Source organism: Geospiza fortis, unplaced genomic scaffold, assembly GCF_000277835.1.
Source record: "Geospiza fortis unplaced genomic scaffold, GeoFor_1.0 scaffold286, whole genome shotgun sequence".
Taxonomy (NCBI): domain Eukaryota; kingdom Metazoa; phylum Chordata; class Aves; order Passeriformes; family Thraupidae; genus Geospiza; species Geospiza fortis.
Genome location: NW_005054444.1, coordinates 6,110 through 19,070, shown reverse-complemented (window position 1 = coordinate 19,070; position 12,961 = coordinate 6,110). Strand labels below are relative to the sequence as shown.

General features: G+C 48.1%; 2 protein-coding genes across 2 annotated transcripts; both read left to right on the top strand.

The window, feature by feature from the left end:
• The first annotated feature begins 6,759 nt into the window (after positions 1–6,759).
• On the top strand, positions 6,760–9,640 carry LOC115948606. Its single transcript, XM_031062285.1, has 2 exons — positions 6,760–6,864; positions 8,665–9,640. Exons 1-2 carry the CDS (start codon positions 6,841–6,843, stop codon positions 9,601–9,603), a joined length of 963 nt encoding a protein of 320 aa, XP_030918145.1. The 5' UTR covers positions 6,760–6,840; the 3' UTR covers positions 9,604–9,640.
• Positions 9,613–12,955, top strand: LOC115948605. Its single transcript, XM_031062284.1, has one exon. The coding sequence runs from the start codon at positions 9,736–9,738 to the stop codon at positions 12,781–12,783; it is 3,048 nt and encodes a 1,015-aa protein (XP_030918144.1). The 5' UTR covers positions 9,613–9,735; the 3' UTR covers positions 12,784–12,955.
• The last annotated feature ends 6 nt before the right edge of the window (positions 12,956–12,961 follow it).

Below are 12,961 nucleotides of genomic sequence, written 5' to 3'. Positions count from 1 at the left end.
GGGGGGGTTGGAACTAGATAGTCTTTGAGCTTCCTTCCCTAATCCAAACCACTCTGTGATTCTATGACGATACTCTCTGTCTGTGTTAATTTATTAAACACAGAGTATTACATCAGAGCTAGCCTAAATAACCTCTCCAGAACCAGACCACAGCCCTTCAGGGTCTCCTTTATTTCATTCCAGGTGATTCTAAGTGCACTGTTGCTTCCAAATTTGTCTTCAGGGCACTCATCACTTCTGTGTCTTTGTTTCATTCTGGTGGCAAAATTGCCATGAGCATGATTGTCCAGAGATGTAACTTAATGTTTGTAATGAGAGACAATATCTTTTATTAGATCAGCTGATACAGATGGATGAAACTATCCATGTCTTCGGGCACACGAGGCATTCCCATGTCTGTCAGGTTCTGCTTCAACTTTCTTGGGGTCTTTTTTCCATTTTTTTTTTCCAGTTTCTCTTGGTGTAATAAAAGATGTTATCCTCTCTACCAACCTTGCCTCACTCTCTTTTGTTTCAAGATGCTTCCCTTTGCCAGCAACCAAAAGAAAAAGCTCAGACAAATACAACGCTTCCTAAAAATCTTCCTGGGGGAGATGTTAATTATGAAAATTGACAGCATGGTATATAAGGAAAAAGTCTGCATTGTGCTCATGGACACGAGCTTTGTTGTTTTTGAATACCCCAGGGGTTTTTCTGGATCTGTATCCTCTCAGAAGATAGCATTGATCTGAGCAGGAGCTTGAAGCACAGAGGGAAACCAGTTAGAATTTAGATTGATTCCCTTCCCTTGAAGCCTATCCTCATGAAAGTCTCCATCAGAGCTGGGCCCAGACTCTTGAATGCTTTGTGCATTTGGGTAAACCTATCATTGAACCCATCTTACATTTTGCTTTTGGTTCTCTTAAGCATCCTCAGGGATCCTCAATGATAACCTCTGTCTGAGATATCTCTGCTGCTTTGAATAGAAATGCTTGAGTTTTCCCTTTACCAGACCAGCAGAACTGGTAGTGCTGGATGCACCAGTGGGGTCTGCTTGGCTCCCCAGGTTTTGTGACTTGCAATAAATTTTAAAATATTAATGCTTACTGGAAAACAGGGAGACCTGGAAGATCTGCGTGTCCCGGACCTCTAAGGGCTGCAAATCCCATTCTTTGGGCTGACTTATGTAGATGTTTCAGATAGTATCCTGGATATAGCTGACAGAGTTCACATCCACCATGTCTTCAGTGCTGGAGGTGGTAACCTTTCCTTCTGCAGCTGCAGAACTGAAAAGATGGGTAGACCATCACCTCTCTGCTCACACAAGCTTTTCACTCAGGCAGGGTGAAGGGTAGTAGATGAGTTTACCTTGCTCATCTGAGACATTTCCCCAAATCAGAATCAAGGGTGGCTAATGGCATTCAATTCCACAACAGAAATCCTTACCACTTTAGCAAAAGGAATAGTTGCCAGCTCAGAGAGTCCACAACTCTCTTCTACCACTACACCAAGCATGGCTTGTCTTTCAGTGTGATGAACATACTGGTCTGGTTCCTCTGCCCACAGTTTTTATTTGATGTAAAAGGGATATTTCCAAGCCTGTAAGCTCTTTCAGGCAGGAACCATCCTTTCCCTGTTTTTGCATGAAAGAATTAGCCTGTGCCTGGATCTTGGATGAGCAACTACAATATGAATAATAAAAATAATCATATTAGTGTTATGAATAAGAAGCTTGACTAGGCCAATATTCAAGCAGCAATCAATTTATTATTTAATATGGTAAAGTATGAGCAATACAGTGCTGGGTACAGTGGGGGATGTTTTCCCTCCAACTGCACACCGACAGTTGAGGATTACAGGCATTTATTGGGGTACTCATCAGTTTTTTTCAGCAGTTTCTATTTCCAATTTTTTATTCATCAGCAATATTTATTCCAAATTATTACATCACAATTCTATACACTATTGCGATTTATTTTTTCTCAGGATGTGTTTTTAAAGGAGTATTCCCAGATGGTGGTGGTCCAGTTTCCGACAGAAGGAAGACGAATCCCATCTGGTGCAGTCCAGCTCCCCAGATGCGGGTCCACCTTTTAATTGCAGAGACTATAAATCTAATAACAGTGATGTCCAGGTTCCCTTGGTTGAAACTATAAATCCTTGAGGTGGTGTTCATCTTCCTTTCTCAAGCTGTTTTTCTTTGCTTCAATAGGGTGTGAGATAAGCATATTTCCTTTATATATATTCTAAAGCTATAGTTTCAAGGATACAAGTAATATTCTAAAATTATACTTCAAATGGTTATTATTGCAGAGCTCTTTATGGATTAACTACAAGCAAAAAAGCAACATCCTTAATGCTTTAATTCCAATGCTCCTAAATCAACCAGGGTTGATTGCAAACAAAAGATAGGTTCAAAGGCCTTTTTCCATGCTTTATCTTCCTCAATTATTATTAGAATTCACAGCTCTCCCACTGTCGGTGTCCACACATTTTGCACTCACAAATACGCACGTCGCCTGTTTGTACCTGACACGAAACACAGCTTTGTATTTCACATTAGTGCTTAGAAATTTGGTTTTACCAAAGAAAAATAACTTGACAGTGACTTTGTGGGGAATAAATATGTGCTTTTTGAAAATTGTATAAATATTTATATAACATGAGCTGGAACATCTCTGTGCTGATACATACATTTACTCAGAGAGTGATGAGGCACTGGCATAGATTGCCCAGACAAGTTATGGCTGCCCCACCCCTTGAAGTGTTCAAGGTTAGGTTGGATGGGGCCTTGATGAAACCGACCCAGTAGGTTACATCCCTGCCCATGGCAGGGGGGTTTGGAACTGAGAGATCTTTAAGGTCCCTTCCAGCCTAAACCACTCCGTGATTCTGTGACTGTGCATCAGTTTGGAAAATAGTACTATCCATAAAAGTATTTATCAAGTATTTATTCTTTAATATATTGAATTGTCAGCCTCTGTTTAAGAGACTCAGCAATTCAAGAACCACTCCTAAATCAAACACCATGTGCTGTGCAAACACTGTCAGCATTCCTAACTGGTGCCTTCCAGCCATTTATCAGCTCCACCCACCTTCTCAAGATGCACGCTGAAGGCTTCTGTCTGAGATCTCAGCTGCCACAGTACATTCCACTGTTAAAAAGCACAATTTTTCTCTTTTCTTTTCTGTGCAACAAGAGTTTCACTAAAATAAAAGCAAGACAGGAAGGTCCTGCTCTTGTCTTCCTTCTACAGTGCTGTGGATCTTCACTTGCTGCCAAGCAATCAGGACCCCACTAAAGGGGTCAACATGAGTACATGAGCAAGGCATGGAGCTGCCTGGAAGTGAGTGCAGGGAACAGGCCTACCATCTGCAGAACATCTGTTCATTTTAGATGGAGGCTTTTGGAGCTGATGAGTCTCTGATTTCAGCCTGAAGGATATTATTTCGCTTTTGTGATATGGCAGATTCAGAGAGCACCTGTAGCAACACAAACAACACAACCAGAGCCTGCAGCACAGGGCTTGGTGGCAATCCTCCTCTCACCACAGATGCCCAGAGATCTCCAGTTTTGTAATCAAGTGGAAAGTTGATGGAGAACCACTGTTCAGCCAAAGCAGCACTATTTCAACAGCTGAGCTTTTTAAAAATGTCCTGAACAGGCAAGGGGGCACTTTCCTCTAGTGCTCAGCTCAAGAGGATTTCCCAAGGGTGGTGTGTCTGGGAGGGAATGAGTCACTTGGAGGTGGGACCCAACCTGTCCTGAAGGCTCCAACCTGCCTGTGAAGAGCTTGCAGCTCCTGCCCACCCACCCACCCAGTGAGGGCTTTGTACCTGGTTTCCCCACAGTTCTCAGGGATCAAAAGTGAGCAAGGTCCTGCCTTCCTCCCCAGCTGAGCATCCCCACCTCCTCCTCTGTCCCCAGCTCTGGAGTGTGTCATGACCAAGCAAAGAGGAGCAGAACTGCCTCACCTGTTTTGCTGGAGCTTGTGAGGATTCCAACAGGTTCACAGGAGAGGACACAGTGCTGGGAATCCAGGAGAGAAGGGGATGTTGTGGGAGGGAAGGAAGGATGCTGGGGAGCAGGTTGGGATTCAGCTCCAAGCACAGAATGATGGCAGGATTACTGAGGTTTTGCAAGGTGGGAGAGACAGAGAGATGGGGGAACATTCATCTCAAAGCCTTGCCAAAGAAACCCAGCTCATCTCCCTGCACTGAAGCCTGGCCTTGGTGGCCAAGGTCCTTCACCCTCATGTACCGGGCGACAGTAGTTCGACAGAAGTGACAGCTGGTAGGAAACACAAGACACATCTGCACAAGGCTTTGCATTTTATTTACATTTCCAAAGAGAACGGTTTGGAGGGGTTTAGGCACACACAGAAAAAAGCATCAGTTCAAAGTTACAGATGCCTTCTACAAAGCAACAACACAAACTACTCATTTCTACCCCACAGAAATCCCCCCAGGACAGGAGTGAAATGAAGCAGGATCGGCCACGGGACAAGTCAGATGGTACAGACAGCACCCAGCAGGCAGACAGCCAGCCAAGCTCTGTGCTGCTCACACACAGGATGCTCCTCAGTGGGACTTGAGTCGGGAGAAGTGCCACTGGACTTGGAGAACAGACCCTGTGGGGATAACACACATGGTCAGAATGTCCTCATTCCTGTCTGGGTGTCTCCCTAAATAAGGGTAAAGTCCTGTTAATGCCCTCTGTTGTTGCTATCATTTTTCTATGCTCTCCGTTTCACTACAATGACCTTGGCCATGAGCCCCATCTCTGATGGATCACGGGCATGTCTCCCAAGGGGCCTCAGGGGATGAAAGTCCCACCAGCATGGAGAATGGTTTTGCTTTTCAGGCTAGGGGAAGACTGAAGTGTCTGAGCTGTTGGCAGGTGGTGTGCCAAAGTTAGATATTTGGAAACCTGAAAGTGCCAAACTCCTCTCTAAAAATGACTGTTGCATTTTCCGTCAGAGAAAAAAGATAAATAACTGGAGCACCAGTGTCTGGCAGCTCCTGGAGTCCAGTCACAGTATTTCAACCACCCATCCCTTTTGTCCCTGGGATCATTTGTGTCTGGCCAGCAGCAGAAAGACATTGCCTGTGCTGCAAACTGGGGAGCCTTGGGGACAGTGTGGAGCTCACAGAGTTGCCTTTGTTTGCTGACACAGCTTGCACCAATGGCAATTGAGAAAGACGAATCCGGGAGGATGTTTCTGTTGAGCAATGAATTGCAGACTCAGAACTCCTGGGATTTGGGGGTGTGCTGCAAACATTATAACACAACACAGCTGATGGGGCATGAGGACAAAGTATGTTACCCCTCAGCCAGCTCTTCCTTGGCCCTGCGTGTCCCCAGGCTCTTACCTCAGAGACAGGAAATGTAGGCTCAAGAGTTGGACTGATCTTCACCAAGGTTGATCTGCTCCAGGATCTGGCTGTACCTCCGGGTCAGGGCCTTGGTATTTTTGGTGAGGTCTGTCAGAACTTGCTGCAAGCCACTGACATGATGGGACAGGCGCTCTTCCAGATTGCTCTCTGCACCCTCATCTAAGGCTGGGTCTGTGTCTGTGTCGGCACTGCTGGGGCTCTGGTCACCCACAGAGGCCAGGCCTTTCTCCACCATGGGCTTGATGGCCTTGAGGAGCTGGTAGCGCTCGTACAGGTCCGTGCGGCTCTCGGCAGCCGGGGCTGCCCCCTCCTCCTGCGGGAAGACCCCTCGCAGCAGGCTGGGGAACATCACCTCCTGCTCCATCTTCTGCGTGGCTGAGAAGTACTGCTCCATGGCCCTTCTCCTACAGCTCTGGCACTGCTGCTCTGGGCTCTTCTCACAGGCTCACTGCTCCCTGGCCCTGCGGGGGCTTTTTATGCACTGCTGGGACACGGCCCTCCCCTGCTGTCCTCCCCTGCCAGCCCTGCTTGGGCTGGATGCCCTTGGGGTCGGGCTTGGCTCCAGCCCAGCTGGGGCTCAGCTACACCATGTGCCTGGCTCTGTGCAATTTCTTTTGGGCCACCCCATGGCCTTTGCCTGAGCTGGCCAGGGATCCCACTGCATCCCTGTGCTCTGAGTGTGGTAGTGAGGAGGTGCCTGGGGTCTGCCAGGTACTTTCCAATCCTGCCCTATCACTACTGTCCTTATTACTGCTGGAGGCCCAGGATGGTGAGTCCAGCCCCTTCCCCCAGGGCAGACAGGTTGCAGGCAGCGCCATGGGAAAGCTGCCTTGATCTGGGCAGTTCTGAGGAGTGGAGAAGGAGAACAAGTGATGGGTTTATCCAGAGAAGATGAATTTCTCATGTGCTCTGCCTGAAAACTCATCTTCTTCTGTGCTGGTCTGTGGGGTCTCACCCAGCCCAACTGTGGCAGCTGGCCTAGAGAGCAACGCTGCTAAAAGAAGGTGCTAATGAACAGGTGATAGTTGTCTGAAGGCGCTTGCACCAAACTGCTTATAAAGGAGTAATATGGCCAGCAGTAGGATTTAAAAGTGACTAGGGAGTTAGAAAAGGTACTTTTAAAATTCAGAAGTTGCCAGCCTGAGGAGAAACATGAAAGTTCCGAGTCTGAAGGAGGGTCCTTGGAGGGGCGATGACAAGAGTCAGAGACTGTGGGGTTCATCCCAAAGGAGCCCTGCTTTGGAGTATTCCAGCCTCCACCCAGGCCTGGCAGAGCATCCTCCTGGTCAGGTGCTATGAGCAGCCTGCAGCCAGCTCCTGGGCTGGCAGCAAACGGGGCAAGAGGCAGGAACAGAGTCAGAGTCAGTGCTTGAGAGGTTGGAAGGCACCTCTGGAGACAATCTGCTTCAACAACTGCTCAAGCAAGGTCAACAATGGGACCATGGATATTGGATATCTCTGAGAATGAAGATACCACCCCCTTTCTCGGTACCCTGTGTATGTGTTTGAGTCCTTCAGTTTTAGGAAAAAAAATAAAGGTTTTCTCATGTTGTCGTGGGATGACCGCTTTTATCCCAATATCGTGTATTGTGTCTGGCAGCTGTGTTTTTTTTCCTCTCTCTCTCTCTCTCTCTCTCTCCCCCCCCCTCCCGGCCGTCTTGCCGCGGCGGGGCGGGGAGGGAGGAGGGAGGGGGGACTGGGTGCACTTTGCCTTTTTTTTTTGGTTTCTTTTTCTGGCTTTGAGCTGCTTGGCTGGCTGGCCGGCTTGCTTCTGCTTGCTGCTTCGCTTGCTTGCTACTGCCTTAGCCCTAGCTGATAGCTGCTTTCTTTTTCCCTTTGCTGCTTTCTGCGCTGTTTTTTTTTCCTCTTTTTTCCCTTTTCTTTCGTCCTCTCTTTCTTACCCTCCCCTGAAGATACTGGACCGGCTCTGGACCTGACCTGGGACGTCCGACGTCCGGCGGGATCTCTGGAGCCTGCAAGAGAAGCTTGGCACCCTCCACAACACTGAACTGGTTTTTCTTTTCTTTTCTTGTGTTGGGGAGTGTTCTTTTGTTATTTGTCAATAAATAGGTTTTGTTTTCCACTTTGCTCCTCCGAGGAATTCCTTCCCGAACCCGGTGTTTGGGGAGGGGGGGGGAACTCCCTTTTGGAGATTTCCCCTAATTTTGTCCTGAACCAGGACATCCTTTTTGGTGCATTGGCCGGGAAACGAAGGAGGCCGAAGACAGTGGAAAACAAACCTATAACAATAATATTTTGGTCTTGGTTGTTTTGTGGGCATATTGGTAATTCATAATGTCATTTGGGGTGAAAGTTTGCCGGTATTTCTGGTCCCTTGGGGTTTTTGAAGCTTTAATACCTTTGTGGTCCCTAGGGTTATTTCCTTACCCAAAAATAGCTCTGGTGTTGTCCGTAATAAGTAGCTTCTGTAAGCAGGGGGCACTAACCAGAATAGTCATTGGGCTGGTCTTATGTGTGCTGATTTGTCGGAGGTTTATGGAAAACCTTGTTTCAGGAATGTATGGATTGCTGTCATGGCTGTGTACTCAGTTTGTTTGGGGAGAAGAAGGGGAAGGGGCTTCTCAGCTTTTGTCTTCCTTCTTCTCCTCCAAATTGTTGACATCTCTATTAGGAAATGTTGAATTTCCCCTGAGTTTAAAAGAAACCATCTTTCTGGCATTTAACTTATTAAGCCTTTCCTATACTGTCTGGAGTGTATATAAAATGAAAGCCGAGATCTCTAGAGGGGTTAGAGAGACTCCTGATTCAGGAGTAAAACAAAGCAGGGAAAATCTTGACTGGAGTGGGAAATGGGAGGATATGGGCCAGACTTTAAAGGAATTTGCTGATCCTATAGGCTGGGACTTTCCATCTGATCAAATTCAGAACCCAGTCGAGGTGGCAAAGTATTTGAGGGAAAAGTGCCATGGTAATACTAAGGAGGAAAGACTTACTGCAGTGAGCTGGGCCTTAGCGTTTGTTTACCGTACTCTGCTAGATACTGTGGAGCAGCAGATAGTAGAAAGGGAACAGGGAGATAAGTTAGTTACTATCCCAGTGACCCAGGCTGCAGCTAACATCCCAGGCTCCAGGCTAGCAGCTGAATCAGACGACAGGCCCCAGCCCATGGCTGTCGCAGCTAATACAAGAGGTGGAAAGTGTAAAGACAAGACCGATCGAAAAGTGGAGGATGATGATGATGATGCAGGAGAAGGACCCTCACCAAAATCAGAGGCCACATCAAGGGGCACAGATTCTGGAGCTAATACTGACTCCTTTTCTCTGAAGGACCTCAGGGGCCTAAGAAAGGATTACAGACGACAACCTGACGAATCTATAATCAGTTGGTTAGTCCGCCTTTGGGATGCTGCAGGGGAGGTTACGATTTTGGATGGTACTGAAGCGAGGCATTTGGGATCCCTGTCGCAGGATACTGTCATCGATCAAGGTATGATGAGCAGGGCTAGCCCTCACAGCCTCTGGGAACGGGTCCTGGAGAGTGTAGCACAAAGATACTTATGTGCTGATGATCTCTATATGCAGCAGACAGGGTGGAAGACCATAGAGCAGGGGATCCAACGCCTGAGAGAAATGGCGGTGGCAGAGCTCATTTTCTCAGATGATATAACAACTAGGAATCCGGACCTGGTACCATGCACACCTGTAATGTGGAGGAAACTTGTGCGACTTGGGCCACCTGAATACGCTTCTGCTCTGGCAATAATGAAGCGGGATGATACATATGAGACTGTGCTTGATATGGCGAAGAAGCTTCGAGCGTATGCAGATGCTGTGCATGGACCAACTCATGCCAGAATTGCAGCAGTGGAAACACAACTGCGGAAACTAGAGGACAAAATAGAGAAGAATCATAAGAAACTCCGGGAAGAGATTAAGGAGGACCTTATTCAAATCTCGGCTGTGCAAATTAGAGGCCCTGGTATCCAACGCTGGCGCTCCTTTGATGGCGAGAGAAGGCACACCCCACGGGCTGAGTTATGGGCCTTTCTGCGTGAGTCTGGAGAAGACATGAGGAGATGGGATGGAGAACCCACTGCTGCTTTGGCACAACGGGTGCGTGATTTGAAGAGAAGAGGAAGTATCACCAAAAAGAGGGCAGCTCCGGTTGCTCGCAGCCGAGATGTTGAGTATGACGATGACATGTCCGATCCCCTTGAAGGAACTTCTAAGGCATACGCCCAAGGAAAAAAGGACAATCTGGCTTAGAGGGGCCCTGCCTCTAGCCAGGAAGAGGCACGGGAAAATCGGGTTTTTTGGAAGGTGTGGATCAGATGGCCTGGCACATCAGAGCCACAAGACTATGAAGCATTGGTTGACACTGGATCACAGTGTACCTTAATGCCATCAGAATACGTGGGGACAGAACCTGTTTCCATTGCTGGAGTGACGGGGGGATCACAACAGTTGACTTTGTTGGAAGCTGAGGTGAGCTTGACTGGGAAGGAGTGGCAGGAACATCCGATTGTGACTGGTCCAGAGGCTCCGTGTATTTTGGGCATAGACTTCCTCCGGAATGGCTATTACAAAGATCCTAAGGGATTCAGGTGGGCTTTTGGAATAGCTGCAGTGGAGATAGAGGGTATTAAACAATTGAATACCTTATCTGGACTATCAGAGAACCCATCTGCAGTAGGACTCTTGAAGGTAGAGGAGCAACGAGTACCAATTGCCACTTCGACAGTGCACCGCAGGCAGTACCGGACGAATCGAGATGCCGTGATCCCCATCCACAAGATGATTCGAGAGCTGGAGAGCCAAGGGGTGGTCAGTAAAACCCACTCACCCTTTAACAGCCCTATCTGGCCCGTGCGAAAATCTGACGGAGAATGGAGATTGACTGTGGACTATCGTGCCTTGAATGAAGTGACTCCACCACTGAGTGCGGCTGTACCGGACATACTGGAACTGCAGTACGAGCTGGAGTCCAAGGCAGCAAAGTGGTACGCGACCATCGATATTGCTAACGCGTTTTTCTCCATCCCTCTGGCAACAGAATGCAGGCCTCAGTTTGCTTTTACATGGAGGGGAGTGCAGTATACCTGGAACCGACTGCCCCAGGGGTGGAAACACAGTCCTACCATCTGTCATGGACTGATCCAGGCTGCACTAGAAGAGGGTGAGGCTCCAGAACATTTACAATATATTGATGATATCATTGTTTGGGGGAACACGGCAATGGAAGTGTTCGAGAAAGGAGAGAAGATCATTCATATTCTCCTGAAAGCTGGATTTGCCATTAAGAAGAGCAAAGTCAAGGGACCTGCCCGAGAAATTCAGTTCTTGGGGGTGAAGTGGCAAGATGGACGGCGTCAGATTCCTGCGGATGTTATTAACAAAATCACTGCTATGTCCCCACCAACTGATAAGAAGGAAACACAAGCCTTCTTAGGTGCTATAGGTTTCTGGAGGATGCACATCCCCGAGTATAGTCAGATTGTGAGACCCCTTTATCTGGTTACCCGCAAGAAGAACGACTTCCATTGGGGCCCTGAGCAGCAGCAAGCGTTTGTCCAAATCAAGCAGGAGATCGCTCATGCTGTAGCCCTGGGTCCAGTTAGGACGGGACCAGATGTGAAGAACGTACTCTACTCTGCGGCCGGGAGCCATGGTCTGTCCTGGAGCCTTTGGCAGAAGGTGCCTGGCGAGACCCGAGGCCGACCATTGGGATTTTGGAGTCGGAGCTACAGGGGGTCTGAAGATAACTATACCCCAACAGAAAAAGAAATCTTGGCCGCCTATGAAGGAGTCCAAGCCGCCTCGGAGGTGATTGGTACAGAGGCACAACTTCTTCTGGCACCCCGACTACCGGTGCTGGGATGGATGTTCAGAGGAAAGGTTCCCTCTACCCACCATGCCACCAATGCTACTTGGAGTAAGTGGATTGCCCTCATTACGCAGCGCGCTCGAATTGGGAAGTTAAATCGCCCTGGGATCCTGGAAATAATTACAAATTGGCCCGAAGGTGAGAGCTTTAGTGTCGCGGATGAGGAACAAGAGCCAGTGACCCGGGTTGAGGAAGCTCCACCATACAATCAGTTGCCAGCAGAAGAAACACGTTACGCTTTATTCACCGATGGTTCTTGTCGCGTCATAGGGATGAAACGGAGGTGGAAAGCAGCTGTATGGAGTCCCACTCGACGGGTTGCGGAGGCTACTGAAGGAGAAGGTGAATCCAGTCAATTTGCTGAAATCAAAGCTATTCAACTGGCCCTAGGTATTGCAGAGAGAGAGAAGTGGCCAAGGCTCTATTTGTATACCGATTCTTGGATGGTAGCCAACGCTCTATGGGGATGGCTGAAGAGATGGAAAGAGGCGAACTGGCAGCGCAGAGGAAAACCAATTTGGGCTGCAGAAGAGTGGAAAGATATCGCTACTCGGTTAGAGAAGTTACCTGTGAAGGTTCGGCACGTAGATGCCCATGTCCCCAGAAGTAGAGCTAATGAAGAGCAGCAAAACAACCAGCAAGTACATCAGGCTGCAAAGATAGGGGAATTGAAGATAGATCTCGACTGGGAGCATAAGGGAGAGTTATTCTTGGCACGATGGGCCCATGATGCCTCAGGCCACCAGGGTAGAGATGCCACCTATAAATGGGCACGAGACCGAGGGGTGGATCTAACCATGGACAGTATCTCTCAGGTTATTCGTGACTGTGAGACGTGCGTTGCCATTAAGCAGGCTAAACGGCTGAAGCCCCTCTGGTACGGTGGGCGGTGGTCTAAGTACAAATACGGGGAGGCCTGGCAGATTGATTACATCACGCTGCCTCAAACCCGCCAAGGCAAGCGCTATGTACTAACCATGGTAGAAGCCACCACGGGATGGTTGGAAACCTACCCTGTGTCTCATGCCACAGCTCGTAACACTATCTTGGGCCTTGAAAAGCAGGTCCTTTGGAGGCACGGTACTCCTGAGAGAATTGAGTCGGATAATGGAACTCATTTTAAAAACAATCTTATTAATACTTGGGCTAGGGAACATGGCATCGAGTGGGTATACCATATCCCCTATCATGCACCAGCTGCAGGGAAAGTGGAAAGGTATAATGGATTGTTAAAAACCACCTTAAAAGCATTGGGTGGGGGGTCTTTAAAAAACTGGGAGCAGCATTTGGCGAAGGCTACCTGGTTAGTTAACACTCGAGGTTCCACCAACCGAGCGGGTCCTGCTCAGTCTGAGCTCCTTAATATAGTAGATGGGGATAAAGCCCCAGTGGCCCATGTCAGAGGTTTATTGGGAAAGACAGTATGGATCAACCCTGCCTCGAGTACAGACAAACCCATCCGTGGGATTGTTTTTGCTCAAGGACCAGGTTATACGTGGTGGATAATGCAGAAAGATGGAACAACACGGTGTGTACCTCAGGGAGACCTGATTGTGGGATAAGGCTCATATATGAATGTCATTGTTTGCTGAATGTGAGACAGAAGGAAACTGTAAGTGTCAAAGGTCTGAACAAGTAAGATGAGAGGAATGCGTAAGTGTCAAAGGTGTGAGTAAGTGAAATGAAAGTTTTTTATTGTATATTCACGATATGGGATAAGGGGTGGAGTGTCGTGGGATG

Coding starts and splice junctions, on each gene's coding strand:
- LOC115948605 (XM_031062284.1), top strand. CDS start 9,736: ATGCCATCAGAATACGTGGGGACAGAACCTGTTTCCATTGCTGGAGTG.
- LOC115948606 (XM_031062285.1), top strand. CDS start 6,841: ATGAAGATACCACCCCCTTTCTCG. Junction 6,865..8,664: donor AGATACCACCCCCTTTCTCG/GTACCCTGTGTA, acceptor TTTTCTCTGAAG/GACCTCAGGGGCCTAAGAAA.